Source organism: Acipenser ruthenus, chromosome 48 (assembly GCF_902713425.1).
Source record: "Acipenser ruthenus chromosome 48, fAciRut3.2 maternal haplotype, whole genome shotgun sequence".
Lineage (NCBI taxonomy): Eukaryota > Metazoa > Chordata > Actinopteri > Acipenseriformes > Acipenseridae > Acipenser > Acipenser ruthenus.
The window spans coordinates 2,883,934-2,906,301 of record NC_081236.1 but is presented as its reverse complement, the minus strand read 5'-3'; the positions used below and the strand labels follow the sequence as shown (position 1 = coordinate 2,906,301).

Here is a 22,368-nt window from a genome sequence, read left to right as displayed (position 1 = left end):
TTGTATAGTGTTGACTGTCATTGTGTACAGAGCACAGGAATCCATTACCTGTTAGTGGAGACGAGGCTGGTGAGAAGAGCTCAGCTCCTGGAATGTGCTTCTATACAACCTGCCGCAGCTCCTGCAGGGAGCATTCAATCACAGCACTCCAGCTCTAGTGTGGGGGCTACGCACTACCAGGGGTATTACTGGGAACAGAAGCTACAATGTACTTCCAGTGACAAAACTAGCTTCAGCTATGAAGCATAACCACCAAACACTGAACTATTACACTGCATTATTCAATAATCTTCAAGCCTACTCCTGCTTCAACTAAGAGCAAACCATCCTTATGACCCTGTTCTACTTGCTCTGTAATATCAGCACAGTGTGTATCTTATCCAGCACTGCCCCCTAGTGTCTGTGTGTGGGATAGAGACCCTTTCATGTTGAGGTTTTTGTATTGAGGTTACATGACTCTCACATGCTGTGTGCTGCTAGCCCAGTAATACACAGCAGAGTCGTTTGTGTGCAGCTCTGTGATATCACTATGTAACACAATTTTTGTTCCTGGGTAGTAAGTGTTATTTCCTAATTGCTTATGCCTCAAAAGTATAGAAAATGGCTATTATTCACCACAAACTTTGCTTTTGTGACCAGGACAGTGATATTTTGAAATTTACCTATTTCCGATGAGAAAACGGGCGAATTTGTGTCTTTTCGTTCATAAAGTCAGAAAAAAACAATATATGAATCCAAATTAACATGTATTTATACTAAAGTAATACAAAAATAACTACAAAAGATTTAGAAGTGAGTAGTTTTTCGAGATTTACGATTATACTGTAAATCACTTTCACGAATCAGCCCCCAAATGTAGTCTCCCATCATGTTCTCGTTATACTGTCCTTGGTAGCGGCGTTCAAAGTCCAGTATATCCTGGTGGAAGCGCTCGCCTTGCTCCTCCGAGTACGCTCCCATGTTCTCATTGAATTTATCAAGATGAGCATCAAGGATATGGACTTTGAGGGACATCCTACAGCCCATTGTGCCGTAGTTCTTCACCAGAGTCTCAACCAGCTCCACATAGTTTTCAGCCTTGTGATTGCCCAGGAAGCCCCGAACCACTGCGACAAAGCTGTTCCAAGCCGCTTTCTCCTTACTAGTGAGCTTCTTGGAGAATTCATTGCACTCCAGGATCTTCTTTATCTGTGGTCCGATGAAGACACCGGCTTTGACCTTTGCCTCAGACAGCTTAGGGATGAAGTCTTGAAGGTACTTGAAGGCTGCTGACTCCTTATCTAGAGCTCTGACAAATTGTTTCATAAGGCCCAATTTGATGTGCAGTGGTGGCATCAGCACCTTCCGGGGGTCCACCAGTGGCTCCCACTTGACGTTGTTCCTACCCACAGAGAACTCGGTCCGCTGTGACCAGTCCCGCCTGTGGTAGTGCGCCTTGGTGTCCCTGCTGTCCCAAAGGCAAAGATAGCAGGGAAACTTGGGTAAAACCGCCTTGGAGACCCATCAGGAATGCCACCATTTTGAAGTCTCCTATGACCTTGATGCCATCTCAGAAAAATGCAGATATGTATCCACTTAGGCAGCTGGAACTAAACTGAACTGGTGGGCTTAAGGCCCCTGTATTTATACTACTATTTATATTACTGGAAAGTTCTAGAAAGTTCGAGAAGTTACTCCAAGTTTACTCAGCACTGAATCTATCTGGAATGTTCTGGAAAATAGGTAAATTTCAAAATATCACTGTCCTGGTCACAAAAGCAAAGTTTGTGGGGAATAATAGCCATTTTCTATGCTTTTGAGGCATAAGCAATTAGGAAATAACACTTACTACCCAGGAACCAAAAAAAAAAAAAAAATTGTTACATGGTGTATTCAGAGGGAAGCTCTGCCTGTTGGGTCTGGTTGCTGGAAATCTCTCAGGGACTGATAGTCTTTCCACTTCTGTGCCGAGTGGGAGCGACAGGAGCCGAGAGAAGCCGATAAAAAAAAAAAAAAAGGCGTATCTCATGAATAGTCATAACTGCCCCTGGGATCAGATAGGGGCGGCGATAAGGAAAAACTGTCTGTTACTGAATCAGCGCACAGAGACTATCACGGACATTTGTAGAGCTTTTTTGAGATGTTATAGTAATAAAATAATAACTTGGATTGCATTATTGAGGATTTTGGTGATAAAACGAGTGATCAGGCGATGATTGATCGGTATGTACGACTATTATTATTATTATTATTATTATTATTATTATTATTATTATTATTATTATTATTATTATTATTATTATTATTTATTTGCATATGTGAAAGCTATGGCGAACGAAAGGGTGGGGCGGGGCTGGAGATGCCTAGTGAGTGCTTTGTTGATATGCAGGGACTTTTAAACCCGTTTGACTGAAAATAAAATACTTTTAAACAGCGCGTCTAAAATTAACTGCGCGTGTGAAAATAAATTGGACCTGACGCGTACTTAATAAATGGACTGCAAAGGGTTAAAGCTGTTATTGCAGTGAAAGGTGGCTCTACCAAATATTAATGTGTGGGGGTTGAATTCTTATGCAAGCAAGATATTTCAGTTTTTTATTTTTCTTAAAAATATTTCCCAACATAAAACAAATGTCACCTTACAATAATTCATTTTCAGTTTCAGTGTTTTAAAATAAAATATCAAACAGAACGAAATTTCAATGTACCATTTGTAATTCAGTAATATGAGAGAATTGGTCAGGGGTCTGAATACTTTTGCAAGGCATTGTGTATAATATATATATAAACACAGTGTTAGCACTGGCAGATCACGTGACCTGAGCACAGGTTTTAATTGGAGGAGACCAGAGTTTTGTTTGTTTTTTTTACCAGAGGAGTCTTTGCCTCAGATGACGAACTCCTGTCTGGAGCGACCCACATCCTCCCGCCCCTTCTAAAATGTGCAGTTAATGTGGGAGTGAGGATTCGAATTGCTTTGTCATTCTGCTACGGCGCTGCGTCGAAGGGGTATAATACTACAATTTTTATTAAATAAATAAATTATGTATTCATGATATATTATTTCAATACCATTTGTGTTTTCCTGTTTATTTTTTTTAATGAATTAATGGTTCTTAAATAATACTGTATTTCACTGACAGTTTATTGTGGCATTTTTTCACAGCTTTTTTCACGGTTTAGCCAATGATGTTGAACTAGCTCGGTCGCCTTACTTTGTAATGTAGTCGTTCACACTTTCAATTTTTTCAGAGCTTTTAATTGATTTAAACATACATGCAGGTGCAACAGTACTGCCAGATTTAGTCAACCTGCAGCTGCATTTTTCAAGCAAAGTATCTCAGCATAGCTGAGAAAGAAGTGTTTGTGAGGCCATTCCGGCGCTCCAGAAAGGTATCAAATGTACAACATGTTGTATCAGAATAATATTGTAACGTTGTGTGAAAGACAGACAGTGACAGGGCTTGCAGTTTTCCTTAAGACCTACAAATCTCCAGAGGCCCTAGACCTTCAGCCACCTCCTCCAAGCCTAGAAAAAACAACAACTGTAACATAGCATAATTATACATATTAATAGCATTATAGGGCCAGAATGTTAAAAGCACAGAATCAAGTCTTTTTTTTAAATGTTCCCAGTGTTTTAGATCCTACTACTTCACCTGCTAGGCTATTCCATGCATTTTGAACTCTCTGTAAAAAAGTGCTTCCTACCTTCTGTTCTAAACTTACTTTCACTCGGCTTCCATTTATGCCTTCTTGTTCTTCTCTCTGTGCTAAATTTCAAGTCGTGTCCTGGGTTAACATTATCTTTTTTGTTCTTTTATTTTTTATTTTAAAGGACAACAATCTTAATCCTTCTTCTAGTATATAGTTAAAAAAAATCTGCAAATTAAATGTTGATAAAAAATGTGTTTTTTTTGTGTTACTTTTATTTTGTAATATTCCATTTATTGAGAAATATTATTGCACAAGTCATTTTGAGGAGCTGACAATCAAAAGATTTCCCTATGGGCAGAGGTTTCAGTTTGTAGAAGTTATACCCTATTCATTTTAATAAGGATTTGGTCACAATTATTATTTTTGTTACTTAGAAATGCTATTTTTTTAATGCAAACTGTTTGTACACACTACTGGGGATATTGTGTGACATTCATTTATTTCCTTTATTGTACATTTATTTCCTTTATTTTTTTTTTAATTTGTTAAGGACAACATACAAGTATAATTGACGTCATGTAAACTTGACCTAGGATGCACTGTTGACTCAATTTAGCTAATTTTCATTGACTAGTCCCCCAAGCAGGTGTACAGGAATATGATGATCATGTATACCAAGTGGACTGTCAACTGGAGTGAGAGTTTTTTATAGCTCTAAGTGATAAAGAACTGTCTGTGTATGTCTTTAAACTCACTGTAAAGGCGAGCTTGTGTAGGGGAAGTTAGTGATAAGGACATTTCTTACTTGAGTACTCTTCTGTTGTAATCTTTTGTAGTAGTATATCTCATTAGCAGGGTGTGCGTGTGTGAAATGCATGAACTGTAACCATGTCTGTTGGAAGGCCCAAGGGGATGCTGTGGTTGTAAGGGGAAAAAAGCTACAAAATGCATTGTGTGGACTTAGGGGGTACCAGTCTCGACCAGAAAACAAGGTTCAAGGAAGGGTTTCAACAGATGTATATGTTCTTGCCAAGCGTGATGTAATACATGTACATGAGTTTTTGAGTTGCAATTTTTAACACCTCCAGATCCTCTATTTTGAAAGGGGCATATACCAAACGCTCTCAGTAGACAGTCATTATCTTAAACATGCTGCTTGATGCTAGTGACCGCCTTGCATAACTAAATGTAACAGAGTTTAAGATATATATATATTGTGAAAGACTCACACCACTCACGGGTTTGTGCCCCTTTAAAATATGACCCAACACACAGGAACTTTGGATTTTTCTGCGCGATTGCGCTGATTTTTTAATAAACACATAATAAAACAAAACAAACACCTAGCTCCGTTTTGGAGCGCTAACTAAACAGGTTATTCACGGACTAACTCGCAGGATGGCTAAACCGTTTACCTGCCCACCACACACAAAAACCACACAGGCTTAACACAGCGCTTACTTTTCTACGACTGCTCGGAGACAGCACACCATCTGCCTCTTTCTACTCAGCAGCCCTGAGCAATCTGACTGCTCCTCTTTTATACCAAGCACCTGGTACTAATTTAACAATCCTTACCAGGTGCAGGGGATAATTAATAATAAAACAATTAGCAAATTAAATTAAACATTAAAGCAAAACAATCAAACAGTAAAGGAAACTAACTAAAAAATTGCCTGCGCACATATCCTACGCAGGGAGGATTTTAACCCCCCCTCCCTGCTATGTTACTATATATATATATATATATATATATATATATATATATATATATATATATATATATATATATATATATACATACAGTTCCTTGCAAAAGTATTAAGACCCCTGACCAATTCTCTCATATTACTGAATTACAAATGGTACATTGAAATTTCGTTCTGTTTGATATTTTATTTTAAAACACTGAAACTCAATCAATTATTGTAAGGTGACATTGGTTTTATGTTGGGAATTATTTTTAAGAAAAATAAAAAACTGAAATATCTTGCTTGCATAAGTATTCAACTCCTGTGCTGTGGAAGCTCCCAGTTTACACCGATGAAAGAAATGACCTCTACCTTGGCCTCCACCTGTGAACCATTAAAGTTGCTGTCACATTTTCTGCATAAAAACCCCACTGTTGAAGAATCATTGGTCAGGCTGTGAATCTGAAGTAAAATGAAGACCAAAGAGTATTCTACAGAAGTTAGAGATAAAGTAATACAAATGCATAGATTAGGGAAAGGGTACAAAATAATATCCAAGTGTTTGGATATCCCAGTGAGCACAGTTGGATCAATAATCAGGAAGTGGAAGCTGCATCACACCACCCAGGCACTGCCAAGAAAAGGTCGTCCCTCAAAACTCAGGGCTCAAACAAGAAGGAGACTTGTGAGAGAAGCCACAGAGAGGCCAACAATCACTTTGAAGGAGCTACAGAGTTCAGTGGCTAGGAGTGGAGTAATGTGCACCAGTCAACCATATCAAGAGCTCTGCATAACATTGCCCTGTATGGGAGGGTGGCAAGAAAGAAGCCGTTACTCAAAAAGTACCATCTGAAAGCACGTCTGGAGTTTGCCAGAAAGTATGAGAGTGACCCAGCTGCGATGTGGGAAAAGGTTTTGTGGTCAGATGAGACCAGGATAGAGCTTTTTGGCCAAAACTCAAAGCGCTATGTGTGGTGCAAACCTAACACTGCCCATGCCTCAAGACACACCATCCCTACAGTGAAGTATGGTGGTGGCAGTATCATGCTGTGGGGATGCTTCTCATCAGCAGGGACTGGGCATCTTGTTAAAATTGAAGGAAGAATGGATGGAGCAAAATACAGGGAAATACTGCAAGAGAACCTGCTTCAGTCTGCTAAAAAAACTGAAGCTTGGGAGGAAATTCACCTTTCAGCAGGATCATGATCCCAAGCACAAGGCCAAAGCAACATTGGAGTGGCTCAAGAACAAAAAGGTGAATGTCCTACAGTGGCCCAGTCAAAGTCCTGATCTCAATCCCATTGAGAATCTGTGGTACTATTTGAAAATTGCGGTCCACAAGCGTCGTCCAACCAACCTGAACAATCTGGAGCACATCTGCCAAGGAGAATGGGCCAAAATCACGCTGACACTGTGTGCAAAGCTGGTACATACTTACCCCAAAAGACTTAAAGCTGTTATTGCAGTGAAAGGTGGCTCTACCAAATATTAATGTGTGGGGGTTGAATACTTATGCAAGCAAGATATTTCAGTTTTTTATTTTTCTTAAAAATATTTCCCAACATAAAACCAATGTCACCTTACAATAATTGATTTTGAGTTTCAGTGTTTTAAAATAAAATATCAAACAGAATGAAATTTCAATGTACATTTGTAATTCAGTAATATGAGAGAATTGGTCAGGGGTCTGAATACTTTTGCAAGGCACTGTATGTATATATATATATATATATATATATATATATATATATATATATATATATATATATATATATATATAATGATTTCCATTACACGAGAGTAGATGTTAAAACTTCATGCTGATTTGAACTCGGCTCTCGCCAAGATAAGCACCAACTAAGACGTAGCTTTACAGTAAACTAATGTGATCCATATGTGTCTCCATCCATTTACGTTTCCTTCCATATGATGATGTAGATATCCTTCTGTCTGGTGTTAATGGCTGAAGTGTAATGCTGGCTCCAGGGATCAGCTTATTTTGCCTCCCTGGCGCATCAGCACACACAACGGCTGCGATGCTGGCTCCAGGGATCACCCGCAGTGCGGCCTCCCCACCGCATCAGCATGACAACCGTCTGGACTGAGCTAAGTAGGGTACATCTCTGGGGTTTTCAAGTGGGCACCTTCCATCCTCAGTGTTTCATCGACTAGCCCACGACACCTCAAGAGGGCTCGACAGTGATTCTGGCATCCCAGCATCACCCCCCCTCCGTCCCCCACTCAACTCAGCCCAGCTTACTTACCTGTACATCAGCGTTTCTTTCTTTCTATTGTGCTTGAGATCCCCAGCCAGAATCTTTCCGTCTCAACCACAGCCAGTTGCTGCTCCTCTCTGCTGCTTCAGATAAGTTCTTCACTGTGCGACGCAACTCTTGGCCACTGAATCCGACGTCTCTGAGAAACCGGGTTGTAGAGTGTGCCACAAATCCTCGACAACCCACTTCCACTGGGTAAACCCGGACTCTCCATCCTCGCTGTTCCGCTTCAGTGGCTAGTTGAGCATACCGCAGTTTCTTCCTCTCATACGCCTCATCTACAGCATCCTCCCATGGCACTGTTAACTCTACCAGGTGAACAAGGCGTGCTGATCCAGACCACAAGACAATATCTGGTCGAAGGTTAGTGGTGGCAATCTCTGGTGGAAAAATAAGTCGTTGACCAACATCTGCCAGCATTTTCCAGTCTCTAGCAGCTTCCAGTTGTCCTGGGCGAGGATTGGTTTTAACACCTTTTCTTGGTGGTTGCTCTCCTGGGCGGAGGAATGTTGTCTTTTGTGTGTAATGTTTTGATGGAACAGGTGGCAACTTATTGGTCATGTTACGCTTGTCTTACAATGCTAAGGCCAAACATCGCAGCACCTGGTCATGGCGCCAAGTAAACCGTCCTTGGCTAAGAGCCACCTTACATCCTGTCAAAATGTGCCTTAATGTTGCAGGTGATGAACACAAAGGACATGAGGGATCCTCTCCTACCCAGAGGTTTAGGTTCTGTGGTGATGGGAGAACATCATACAGACCTTGCTCAAATTTGTTGGTACCCCTCCACAAAAAACGAAGAATGCACAATTTTCTCTGAAATAACTTGAAACTGACAAAAGTAATTGGCATCCACCATTGTTTATTCCATATTTAATAGAAATAAGACTTTGCTTTTGATTTTTTATTCAACATAATATTGTAAATAATAAAACAAATGGAAATGGCATGGACAAAAATGATGGGACCGCTAACCTAATATTTTGTTGCACAACCTTTAGAGGCAATCACTGCAATCAAACGTTTTCTGTAGCTCTCAATGAGACTTCTGCACCTGTTAACAGGTAGTTTGGCCCACTCTTCCTGAGCAAACTGCTCCAGCTGTCTCAGGTTTGATGGGTGCCTTCTCCAGACTGCAAGTTTCAGCTCTTTCCATAGATGTTCGATAGGATTCAGATCAGGACTCATAGAAGGCCACTTCAGAATAGTCCAATGTTTTGTTCTTATCCATTCTTGGGTGCTTTTAGCTGTGTGTTTTGGGTCATTATCCTATTGGAGGACCCATGACCTGCGACTGAGACAGAGCTTCCTGACACTGGGCAGTACGTTTCGCTCCAGAATGCCTTGATAGTCTTGAGATTTCATTGTGCCCTGCACAGATTCAAGGCACCCTGTGCCAGGCGCAGCAAAGCAGCCCCAAAACATAACCGAGCCTCCTCCATGTTTCACTGTAGGTATGGTGTTCTTTTCTTTGAAAGCTTCATTTTTTCGTCTGTGAACATAGAGCTGATGTGACTTGCCAAAAAGCTCCAGTTTTGACTCATCTGTCCAAAGGACATTCTCCCAGAAGGATTGTGGCTTGTCAATATGCATTTTAGCAAATTTCTGTTTTTTTATGTTTTTCTTTCAAAAGTGGAGTCCTCCTGGGTCTTCTTCCATGGAGCCCACTTTTGCTCAAAAAGCGACGGATGGTGCGATCAGAAACTGACGTACCTTCACCTTGGAGTTCAGCTTGTATCTCTTTGGCAGTTATCCTTGGTTCTTTTTCTACCATTCGCACTATCCTTCTGTTCAATCTGGGGTCGATTTTCCTCTTGCGGCCGCGCCCACGGAGGTTGGCTACAGTTCCATGGACCTTAAACTTCTTAATAATATTTGCAACTGTTGTCACAGGAACATCAAGCTGCTTGGGGATGGTCTTGTAGCCTTTACCTTTACCATGCTTGTCTATTATTTTCTTTCTGATCTCCTCAGACAACTCTCTCCTTTGCTTTCTCTGGTCCATGTTCAGTGTGGTGCACACAATGATACCAAACAGCACAGTGACTACTTTTCTCCATTTAAATAGGCTGAATGACTGATTACAAGATTGGAGACATGTGTGATACTAATTAAAGAAACTAATTAGTTTGAAATATCACTATAATCCAATTATTTATTATCTTTTCTAAGGGGTACCAACAAATGTGTCCAGGCCATTTTAGAATATCTTTGTAGAATAAGCAATAATTCATCTCTTTTCACAGCTTCTTTGCTTTATTCTATGACATACCAAAGGCATGCAAGTATACATGATAAAATAGCTTTTAATTTCATCACTTTTCAGGAGAAATGAAGCATTATTTCAATGAGCTGTAAGGGTACCAACAAATTTGAGCACGTCTGTATGTTGACCTGATGAGGAAACTGATCCTGCTCTGTTCCATTGACCATAGGTCTTGCCAGCCAATCTTGCGTTGTTCCACACTCTCCCATCTCATCCATTCTCCCTGCTTGGCCTGGGAAATGGTCTTTACGCACCTCATCCTCTCCTCCTGCTTTTGCACCTCGTTGACTACCAGCTTCCTCCTTTGAGCTGGGGCTGCCTTGTGCCATGTAGGAGGAGCTGAACTGAAACCAAGACCCCCTCTTCCATGCTGAACTTGCCCCATGATATCACCAATTCGAAGGGCAGCCTTTGCATCTTCCACAGCTTTCTTTGCCGCCCACTTTCTTCCAGTTTTCAACACAGGTGCTGCCTCCCTTACGCATTTGTCGCGTGACTCTACTAATGTCATTTCCAGTCTGACCTTGGCGCACTTAAACTCCTCAGTTAGAGCAGAGACTGGTAGCTGCAGTATTCCTTTACCATAAAGTCCCACTCTGCTGAGGCAGTGTGGAACTCCCAACCATTTCCTGATGTATGAACTGATTAAAGTTTCCAGCTTCTCTACTGTTGTCAAAGAAACCTCGTACACAGTCAGTGGCCACAGCAACCTCGGCAGTAGACCAAACTGAAAGCACCAGAGTTTTAGTTTACCTAGTAGAGCGCAGCTGTCTATGCTCTTCAACCCTTCCACTGCTTGTTGTCTAACTTCTCCCACACAAACTGTGTCCTTTAGATCCCCATCGTACCATCTCCCAAGACTCTTCACTGGCTTCTCAGACACTGTTGGTATTGCCTCACCATTAATGAAGAATGTTTTATCTTCTACTTTGCCTTTAATTATAGAGATGCTCCTTGATTTAGTGGGCTTGAATTGCATTCGTGCCCATTCAATGTTATTGGTTAATTTGCCCAATAACTGATTAGTGCAGGCTACTGCTGTAGTCATGGTTGTCATGTCATCCATGTATGCTTAAATTGGTGGTAGTCGCATTCCAGAAGCCAAGCGCTCTCCTACCACTACCCATTTTGATGCCCTAATAATTACTTCCATTGCCATGGTAAAAGCCAGTGGTGAAATGGTGCATCCTACCATTATTCCAACTTCTAGGCATTGCCATGTAGTGCTGAATTCTGAAGTTGAAAAAGTAAATTGCAAATCTCCAAAGTAGGCTTTCACTAAATTTGTTATTGTCATCGGTACACTGAAAAAATCAAATGCTGCCCATATATATATATAAAGTTTGTGCTTTGGAATCAAATCAAATTTAATCTGGCTGTTTTAATTATGAGTCATTCAAGTCTCGATTTATACTTTATCAATAATAATTGACAGTGGAATAATAAAATGAATGTTACAAAAATAAAATAAAAATATCCACAGTGCATACACAGGCATTGCATATGATACATAGTCAGCAGTGTGGAGTATTGGTTAGGGCTTTGCACTCTTGACAGGAGGGTTGTGGGTTCAATCAGGTACTTTACCTAGATTGCTCCATTAAAAACCCAACTGTATAAATGGATAAATGTATGTAAAAAAATATATAATAATGTGATATCTTGTAACAATTGTAAGTCGCCCTGGATAAGGGCGTCTGCTAAGAAATAAATAAATAAAAATAAATAAATAAATACAGCACAGAGAGTGCGTAGAACACAAAAAAGTAGGCAGAGTATGTAAAGTGCAAAACCAGTTACCATATTGTAAAACACAAACTTTATTCTATTAAAAAATAACAATTCACCATTATCTGTCTTTCAACCAAACTTTTAATTTCTTAAGTACTGATTTCATTGACACTTTAATCTCACCTGACCTCAAAGTACCCAGATCGGCCCACGGAAAAGAGGCTCAGGCTTTTGATTTCTTTCATTTTACAGCTTTAGAAAGTTGCTTTCGGGGCTGATTTGTGTGACTTATTTATAATTTGCGCCTGCTTGCTTTCTTTCTTTATTTTTTTTGAGTGAGTTTAGTCTGATAATTGTCTTCCGACTCACATGGTTATTCTTGACTTAGCACTGTCAATTGTCAAGTTTGTTTTTTATCGTCATATCATGATGTTTTCTGTATTTAAAAAAAAAACATTTTAATAGTAAAACTAATTCACATTATATTCAAATCTACATTAGTTTGCATTTACCATGTTTACTGTTGTTTGCCATGTTTTTATATGCTTTACCATACCTCTCTGGTTTTTACAATGCTTCCAGTATGCTTTACTAGGCTTTCCTATGCTTTTAGTCTGGGAAACTGTTATACAGTCATGTTCAAATTTATTAGAACATCCCATTGCTTCTGTAGTTTTGATTTGTTGAGCATATAAAATAAAACCACTGTAACTGAAAATCCTGGAAAATTGTCAATATAGGCAAATTATGGATTGTCTAATTATATTGATGACTTTAATATCCCATACATGCAATTTCAAAAATGGTAAAATGCATGAGACTTTTTAGAAGTTATTTAAGATGCCTAATTAAAGCACAAACTTGTCTAACACTTTCACACCACTGACCGATAATTGAAATTCTCACACCCTGAGGTTTTCATGCAGGTCGGTACAGTATATAAAGGATGACTTCATTGCTAAATAGAGTTTAGTACAGCTAACAGTTTGGTGATACCTGTTTAGTGATACCATTAAAATGCAAAAAAAAGAACTAATTTCTTTGAATAATTATTTTATTTGTGTGCAAAGCTCAATAAATGACAAATCTTTAGGTGTTCTAATGTGCACATTACTGTATATAATTTCAATTAAAATACCAGAAATATGCTGCTTGTAATAATATGCCTAGGGTTCTTCTGGAAAACTTGGTGCTTAGAGAACAGAAACAAAGAAACTAGACCATTTTAAAATGTATTATTTTTTTTATTCAGATGTTATTAAAAATACTAATGAAGAAAAGATATGAGCAGAATATGAGAACTTTTATCAAGAATGATCTAAACATGGCTAGACAATACATTTCATCATAAGCATTTAAACAACATATTATTTGTTTGTGAGCAAAGCTCAATAAATGACAGATCTTGCGGTTTTCTGATACATTTCCACACGACTGTAAGCACAGTACAAAATTGTAAGTTTTTATGTTGAAAGTTTTAAATTATTCTCACATGATTTATCTGAATATGACACTAAACAATAAGCAATGAATTAAAAATGAATTAACCTATCTTAAATCTCTTTAATTAGTACTGTTGAAGAGCTACTGCTATTTGAAAATGAGTTACAAATTTATTTTATTCACAGATCTACTCACACATCTCAACACACTTGAAGAAATCTTTTCTATATTTCTCCAGTCCAAATTTGTAGTGAGCTCATCTTCAGAATGTTTGTTTCAAAAGTAGATATCTCATTAAACGAAAATGAAGAGAATGTTCTGCTTCAGAAGAACTACACCAAAATTGATGTTGATCTCAACAAGAATGCAAGAGGAAATTACATTTACCTCTGGTATAAAAAGGAATGCAATCCATGCACAGCCATAACAAGAATCCAGTTTTCTTTTAAATCAGAGATGGAGACAGGTCTAATGCAAGCAGGTTACACAAAAATCGAAAAAGATCTTAATGCAGGAGCTAGAGGAGACTACATCTACCTGTGGTATTTTTGTGGCAACACAGAGTTTGACCAACCGATCACTGACCTTCATGTAACTGTTGATGCCGCTGAAGAAAAACTGCAGTTCTCTCAGAAAGGATGGGAAAAATCTTCCTGTGATCTGAATAGAGGAAACAAGGGTAACTGGATCTACTTATGGATGAAACGAGAAACGGAAGCCTTTGTTCAAGACCTGGCAGTCACTACACAGTTCGGAGAAGACCAGTACCTGCTGAGTCAAGGTTACACCCGAGTGGATGACGACCTTAATCGTGGGGCTGGAGGAGCGTACGTCTTTCTCTGGTGGCGCAAATCAACAGAAAAAAACAAACCTGTCACAGGCATCGATGTTTCCACTGATCCAGAACAAGAATTGTATTTACAGCGGCAAGGTTACACCAAGATCCCTGTTGATTGCAACAAGGGAGCAAGAGGCAACTACATCTACATCTGGTATCACACAAGCTCTTGCGATATCCCACTTACAACTGTGACCATCTCCGTGAAAAAGATATCCGATGGGGCTTTTGAAGAAGCCGGTCTGACCAAGGTAAACAAAAATCTCAATACAGGCACAAATGGCGACTGTATCTATCTTTGGTACAAGTAATGAAGCATTAAGAAAATGGATACTGTAGCCTTGGAAAGAAGGGCAGTGTATATGTAAACTGCTAAAAGGTATTTTTCAATAGCTTTTTACATGTTTTTTCCCTTCAATGGGTTTTATCTAGGCTTGCTACTATGACTTTTATTTCTGTCCTTTTTACCTGCCTTTAAGCTGTAATTGGTATCGCTAAACCATCTCTATTTCTTAATTAGCTACATCATGGATACTGAATGATGAAATGACCTAAAACTAGCTCTACATTCCTTGAACAAAACTGATATCATTGCTCTCACTGTAAGGAAGATGTAGTCACTACACTACACACCGCTTGTTTCATAAAATACATACATTCTGCCTGGAGACACACTCTTTTAAGGTTAGCAGTTAACAAAAATGCAGAATTAGCAAAGAAACAATAGGGGGATAATTATGTGTTCCAATTAAAAAGGGCACTATACTTAAATCTGGTAATACAGAACAACGAACCTGTTAGCGATGCACCACCATTTTATGTGCATCATTTTCTGGGGTGAAAATAAAGGCTTATTAAAGTCAATCTGGCTGTTAATCGATTAGATTTCTTTTAAAAGTCAGAAATAAACATCATAGTAGCAAGCCTAGATTTAAAAAAGCCTTTGTCTATACCATCAAGCAGTATTAAAATATGTCCATCATAGGTAAAATCTTAGCTGCAGTTTCTTTATACAAATCATTCAGTTTCTGTTGGTTGCTGTCGTGTGATAAGGCTGATTTTAGACAACTTTAGTGTAATCAAGGATTTCCTTTCTGTAATTCAATACAAGTAATTAATCATTAAGGTGATGAATTGCTGGAGGGTTGTCCAGAACTAAATAATATTTGTATTACTGTTACGTGATTGTTGGAATTATTATTATGAGTTAATTTAATTAATTGTATTTTAATGCTTGCCAATGTCATTTTTTTGTTTCTTGTTCTTCAAACCACTGCCAAACCACTAACCTATATATATATATATATATATATATATATATATATATATATATATAGGTTAGTGGTTTGGCAGTGGTTTGAAGAACAAGAAACAAAAAACAAATGTACAGTCTATTTGAGACCATTTGACTCACTGCAATTTAATAAACCTGATCACAGTTTCAAACAACAAGCAAGCTAGTTTACACTGTATAAGCACACAACATGGACATCAGCTCATATCCCCTTAAATGACAGATATCCCATATGTATTCAAACATAGAATACCAGACTCGTTAAGAACATAAGAACATAAGAAAAGTTTGAGAACGAGAAAAAGCCATTTGGCCCTTGTCAGTACACCATTTCTCCCTACTGGGGGGATGGATGGATTAATTTAAAAGCACAGAATCTAGTCTTTTTTTTAATGTTCCCAGTGTTTTAGATCCTACTACATCAACTGGTAGGCTATTTCATGCATTTAGCTCTCTGTGTAAAAAAGTGCTTCCTACCTTCTGTTCCTTTTACTCATCTTCCATTTATGCCCTCTTGCTACTCTCTCTGTGCTAAATTTGAAGTTATGTCCTGGGTTAACATTATCTATACCATTTGTGATTTTAAAGACTTCAATCAAGTGCCCTATTTCTTCCCTTTTTCTTGGCTAGCCTAGTTGCCCTTCTCTGTACCTTTGTACATCATTGCAGTGATGTCTTTTTTGTAGTGATGTGACAAAAACTGCACACAGTATTCTAGGTGGGGTCTAACTAGGGCATTGTATAATCTTAGCATAACCTCGCTAGACTTGTATTCCACGCTTTCTGCACTACAACCTAACATTCTATTTGCCTTTTTAACTGGCTCACCACATTAATGATAACTTTTACAAAGTCCTTGTTTCTTATTTCCATTATACTTGTGTTTTAACCACTATATTTTACATTTAACTTCCTTTCAATTACGTTGTCGCAGGTGACACTGAACTAGTTATTCCGTGTAGTAAAACATTAGACTCCTTTGCATGGAGGATCTCAGTAAGCTACAGTGCACGGTTCATCAACTGATTCAGATTCAGTTATGTTAAGTTTGCTACTGATGATGTGGAAAAGAACAGTAATTGAGTGCCCAAAAATATGAATCACAGTGAATTTTGACCTCCTTTAGAATTCTGGATGGAGCGCATACCTTGCAAAATGACCCTGTGTGAACAAAAGGAAATATATAGAAATAATATGTACAGCTAAATGTGTCCAAGTATCTTATAGGAATGAAGTCAGTCCATGGAAATCCACACCTGTGCTGGAGAAACATTGGATCAAGAGACTTCTTGTGGAACCAACTAAGAGCGAAACCTGGTACAGAAGCTGAATCCTGCTGGGAACATGTGGATATGCTGGACATGTACTAGGCGATTTCAAATATGGAATGTACTTTGATATAAAAATGAAGTGTTAGAGGTTTTTTGAAGGAGGGATAAAGAAAGAGTATCTTTGTACCGCCAGTAGATGCCTCTCTTGCCCCATGAAATAGGTCAGTCCACTCTTGTTTTGGATTAGACATTTAATTAAATACTTAGTAATCTGGGAATTTCTAAGAAAATATATAATGAACGATTTACTGCTTTTATATCTTATCTTCAGAAAGCATGACGCTTGATAAAAAGCACCATTCAGGCTAAAAAGTGAACGTTAATCACACCTACAAATTCATGTTTCTAAAAACAAGATAAGAAAGAGATTCTTTACAACATATAAATTAACATTAAAACTTAACAGCCAAGGTCTTAAGAAAAAAACCTGTCTCGGCTGGATTTTGTATGAACAAAGAACAGGGTCAAGCCTAGTTCAGTTATTATAAAAAATATAATAACTGCTCAAATGCATTTATACTGGCCTGTATTTGGATTTAAATCTTAGAGGGAATCACTAAAGAAATAAAGTGATATTATAAATTCTAGGAGCAACTGTTAAACTGAAGTAAATTAATTAAGTTTATCTTGAAATGCCAAATTCATAGTTTAAAAAGGTTCAGTGCTAATTGACACTGTTTATAAATTAATAAAATAAATGATCAACCCCTTTTTTAGACAGCATGATATTTGAAACTAAAAATAATTATTTGATTTCATAAGATTAATAATATGTTTTAAGTATTTGCTATAATAAGAAAACATATTATTTAAAACTGACAAGTATTATTGCTTGTTCATGACTTTACTGCATTGATAAGAAGATTAAAAGCTGGAGCAGTATTCAATTTAATTACATGGAAAAGTGGTACAGTTTCTTTCTCCTTCTATTGAACAACAAGACCTCTAGACATGATATCCATTGAATTATAGAATATAAAAGGTGTTGTGTTATGTTTTTGTGTTAAGTTTGTTATAATATACTATAATGTACCTTGTTGTTAATCCACTATACTATTGTCTAATGATGGTAGATGGAGTCCTTATAATGTGGTTCTTTGAAACTGCTGCATTGAAAAAGGGGCCTCTCTCCTTATCAAGATGTACGGGCTATAGAGAAAGGAGGGGTGTCCTTGAGTTCCACTTCGGCAAAAGCTGCAGATTTTGCAGATTCGGAACTTAAGGTTTATGGAGTTAGTGGCCTAGCACAGATAAGAATATATCTTGAAATAATATGCAAAAATTATGGCTTAACAGACATTGATAGGTCATATAAAGTGTTTGCACAGACTCTGGCCTTTGAAAAAACAAGAGACTGTGGAAATTTATGGCAATAGCATATGCTCAGAGTCAGGTACAGGTCAGAGCCTGGTTAGTGCATCTTTTAAGGGATGAAAAAAATTGTAATGAAAACTATTACCACTTAAACTTAGTGAAACTAATTGACTTAAATACTGTATGAGTCAATCTTTTGTCAAATACTCTGTTAGACAATGGTATATGGAATTAAAACTGACTCATTAACAAAATGATGAAACAATATGAGGTTAAAAGAAACACATCTTTAATTTAGCATAATATAATCAATTAGAAGATGATGTCACATATTAAGAACATCTCTCATATATAACACATATAAAAAATAATGTTTTGCATGCACATATAACAGTAGCGTTTTTATATTATATTATAAACCAAGATCCTGGGAACTTTGGTTCACTTGACTTTTCAGATAAAGGAGGGGCTCGGAGGAAAACAAGGAATGAGATCATAGAGTTGAACAATATGAAGTCTTGAATTTATTGAGTACATGACACCTATTAATTCTGAAAAGTTAGTCCGGATCTTTTGAAAACTATTATTTGTAAAAGGGATAGGAGCTGTCTCAACAGATTAATGACTGGATTTAATTGAGGCGTCCCATGTATTCCAATGAGACGAAAAACCTATATAACTCCTAAGTAATTACAATGGAGTACCACACTCATCCCAGACAGGGTAATGTGGTCCATCTTCTGCAGACCTACACAATTGAGCTGATTGAACTCAGTTTCATTTGCCTGGTGAAGACAGTCATATTCCTTTACGATTTATATTAAAGGGTAAGCATTAATCAATTATTATTTTATCTCACATGTATGTATTGCTATAAGGGACTCACGCTATGTTTTAGAAATAAGAGAGTATTTTGTTGAATGTGCTGAAATAGACCATTGGGTACTTTAGGTGACGTGTTCTTGGCCTGCTTGTCGGCCTTGAATACATATATATATATATATATATATATATATATATATATATATATATATATATGTGTGTGTGTGTTAAAGTGTTAACATTGATATCTGTTAAGACACTGGTCTGCCCAGTGTTTCTGTCAGCTGGGGATACGAAGTAGCCTGTAGCTACTCTATCCAATATTTAACCGTTAATAAACCGAACGAGTACTAATCATACTCTGATTTGTAAAAACAAACTTTAAATACATGAGTCTGTCAATTTCTTGGGTACTATATTAGTCATCTGGATATATTGCGGGTCAAGAGCATAATAAAAATACCCCACAAGGAGTAGTACCATCTCTGTCCTCCTGACGTCTCCCCTGAGATAAGAGTGCAAACTGAGCAAAATAAAAAGAGCACGTAAAGAAAACTGAACCCTCAGATTTTGTGACAACGTTTATCTTTACTTTATTTCCCTTGCTCTCAGGGAAACATGAGGAATCATTGACTTGGCCATATCAGTGCCAACAACACCCATTCAACATTAAAATATACTTGCATGATTATTTTACCATTGTACTTCAAAATAAATATTTCCTACGTTCTGATTGGAAACAATATCCCTCCACCAGTTTTATTTGTAACAGTCTATGACAGGGCGGCTGAGGGTGGTGACGTCAGACCAGAGACAAACAACAATACAGGCAGTACTCTGGTGCAAAGCACAAAAATAAAAGATTAGAACAAAACACTGTTCACAGAGCAAAATAAAGAAGTTAAATTAAACAAGTCACAAACACAAAAACAAAACAGACCTAAGGTCAGGCTGGGCAGTGACCTTCACTGATCCTTACTCTTTTCTTTTTATGTTTGGTTTTTTCTCTTCTCTCGCTCTCATTCTCTTCTCTTGAATACCCACACCTTGAATACAGAAAGCTGCAGGCTTTTATAGTGGTGACCGAGGGATTAACTAGCTAATAATCACATTTTGCACAGGTTTTAATTATGCGTGACTGCCAGCTAATTCAATATTTACTTGCTGACAGTCATGCATTCCCACAAGATCAGGCGGCAACCCCAGGTGATGCAGAGCAGGAGACAATCCCGCCGAAGGTGATGGCCAGTGCGGACCGTCGGGAGGCGACGGCAGGTGCGGACACTCTGAGAACGACGACGGGAGGGGAGCCCCCAGCCAAGAAGGTGGCAGCAGCAGCTCTCCTTCTCCCACTGGTGATGGAGGCGGGAGCAGCAGGTAGTCTTCCTTCTGCCCTGGAGACAGGAAAGGGGCTTCCCCGTCTTGTGGGAGGGGACAGTTGAGTGGGAAATGCTCCCAGCTCCCAGCTCCCAGCTGCTCTCCTTTTCCACTGCTGCAGCTGATACCTCCTGCTTCTGGGGTCTTTCCCAGCTTCTCCGGGGTGCCTGGTGTCAGATTTTGAACATACTCTTTTTATTAATATACAGTGCCGTGAAAAAGTATTTGCCCCCTGTCTGATTTTCTGCATTTTTGCATATGTTTGACACTGAATGTTATCAGATCTTCAACCAAAACCTAATATTAGATAAAAGGGACCGTGAGTGAACAAATGACACAAAAATGTGATACATATTTCATTTATTTATTAAAGAAAGTTATGCAACACCCAGTGCCCCCGTGTGAAATAGTAATTGCCCCCTTAGACTCAATAACTGGTTCCGCCACCTTTAGCAGCAATAACTGCAACCAAACGCTTCCTGTAGTTATTGATTAGTCTCTCGCAGCCCCGTGGAGGAATTTTGGCCCACTCCTCCATGCAGAACTGCTTTAACTCAGTGACATTTGTGGGTTTTCGAGCATGAACTGCTCGTTTCAGGTCCTGCCACAACATCTCAATGGGGTTTAAGTCTGGACTTTGACTAGGCCAATCCAAAACTTTAAATTTCTTGTTCTTCAACCATTCTGATGTAGACTTGCTTGTGTGTTTTGGATCATTGTCTTGCTGCATGACCCAGCTGCACTTCAGCTTCAGCTCACGGATGGATGGCCTGACATTCTCCTGTATAATTCTCTGATACGGAGCAGAATTCATGGTTCCTTCAATGATGGCAAGGCGTCCAGGTCCTGATGCAGCAAAGCATCCCCAAACCATGACACTACCACCACCATGCTTGACTGTTGGTATGAAGTTCTTACTGTAGAATGCAGTGTTTGGTTTTCCCCAGACATTACAGGGCCCATGTCGGCCAAAAAGTTCCACTTCTGACTCATCTGTCCATAGAACATCGTTCCAGAACTCTTGAGGATCATCCAGGTGCTTTTTGGTAAACTTGAGATGAGCATTCATATTCTTCTTAATGAGCAATAGTTTCCGCCTTGCTACTCTGCCATAAATGCCATTTTTGTCCAGTGTCTTTCTGATGGTGGAGTCATAACCCTAACCCTAACCCTAACCCTAAATCCTGGACGATTTTACGACTTGCTTTTGGAGAGATTTTGGCAGGATGGCCACTCCTGGGAAGATTCACTACTATCCCAAACTTTCTCCATTTGGACAATATGGCTCTGACTGTGGTTCGGTGGAGCCCCAGAGCCTTAGAAATGGCTTTGTGACCCTTTCCAGACTGATAGGCATCAATAACTTTTTTTTCCGGACGTCTTCAGGAATTTCTTTTGTTCGTGGCATGATGTGCCTCTAGAACCTGTGTGCTGGCAACTTCACTCTGATGGTAAGGGCAAAAGTTAGTCAGATTTATATTGGACAGGGCTAGCCCAAATCAGGCCTGGTTGTTAACCAAAGTACTCAAACAGCTGACCCCAATTATCTCTTTAATTGGGTTGAGTTAACTATGGGGGGGCAATAACTTTTTCACACCTGAAGATTGCATGTTTGATTACCTTGCACACCAAACAAATGAAAGAAGCATCAAACTTTGGTGTTATTTTTTCTTTCAGACTCCCTTTATATACTACTACAACTCACAAAAAATTCTGACCAAATACAATGTGAAAAATGTGTAAAAATGCAGCAAATTAGACAGGGGGCAAATTCAAGAAAATCACACAGACTCATTTAATTTGAAGTTTTACGAATCAGGGCAGTAGTAGTGACCCTTCAGTTTATTAAATGCTTTTGTTAAATATTGTAATGTCTAAAAGATTTTTGGTTTAGATTGAGACAGAAACCGAACTAATTCTTAAATGGATTCTTGAAATGTATTTGTTTACGACTGTAAGTCACTTTGGATAAGGGCGTCTGCTAAGAAATAAATAATAAATGAAATAAATGAAATGGTCGCTCCTGCTTTTTTTCTATTTATATTACAGTAGAGCCTTACACAAGCAAAAACACTTGTTAGTTTAACACTTGTTAGTTATAAGATCACTCTATTGTTTTGTCACTCTATTGTTAGATCAGAATACTTTTTTTAAAAACCTCTATGCTTAGTAACAACACAATCAAATAAACCCAAATAGGTCTTTTAAGTTTCAAATATCTTTCTGTCTAAAAAGGGTTACCCTTTTGTTTTTGCTAATTTGGAATACCTAATCTCCTTTCAAGGTTACAGACTTCCCCAAGTGCATGTCCACTAATAACAAAGGCACATAGACAAGCTTTTTTTCTAA

General features: G+C 38.4%; 1 protein-coding gene across 3 annotated transcripts; it reads left to right on the top strand.

Moving 5' to 3' along the window:
* Nucleotides 1-2,032: 2,032 nt before the first annotated feature.
* Nucleotides 2,033-22,007, top strand: si:dkey-30j10.5 (uncharacterized). Of its 3 annotated transcripts, none has more exons than XM_059014728.1 (3): nt 2,033-2,202; nt 13,229-14,132; nt 16,403-22,007. In XM_059014728.1, the coding sequence occupies exons 2-3, from the start codon at nt 13,311-13,313 to the stop codon at nt 16,406-16,408; spliced, it is 828 nt and encodes a 275-aa protein (XP_058870711.1). In that variant the 5' UTR covers nt 2,033-2,202; nt 13,229-13,310; the 3' UTR covers nt 16,409-22,007. The 3 variants fall into 3 exon arrangements, with proteins under 3 accessions (XP_058870711.1, XP_058870710.1, XP_058870709.1); XM_059014727.1 differs by lacking the exon at nt 16,403-22,007 and adding an exon at nt 2,854-2,988 and having other exon boundaries at nt 13,229-15,161; XM_059014726.1 differs by lacking the exon at nt 16,403-22,007 and having other exon boundaries at nt 13,229-15,161.
* The last annotated feature ends 361 nt before the right edge of the window (nt 22,008-22,368 follow it).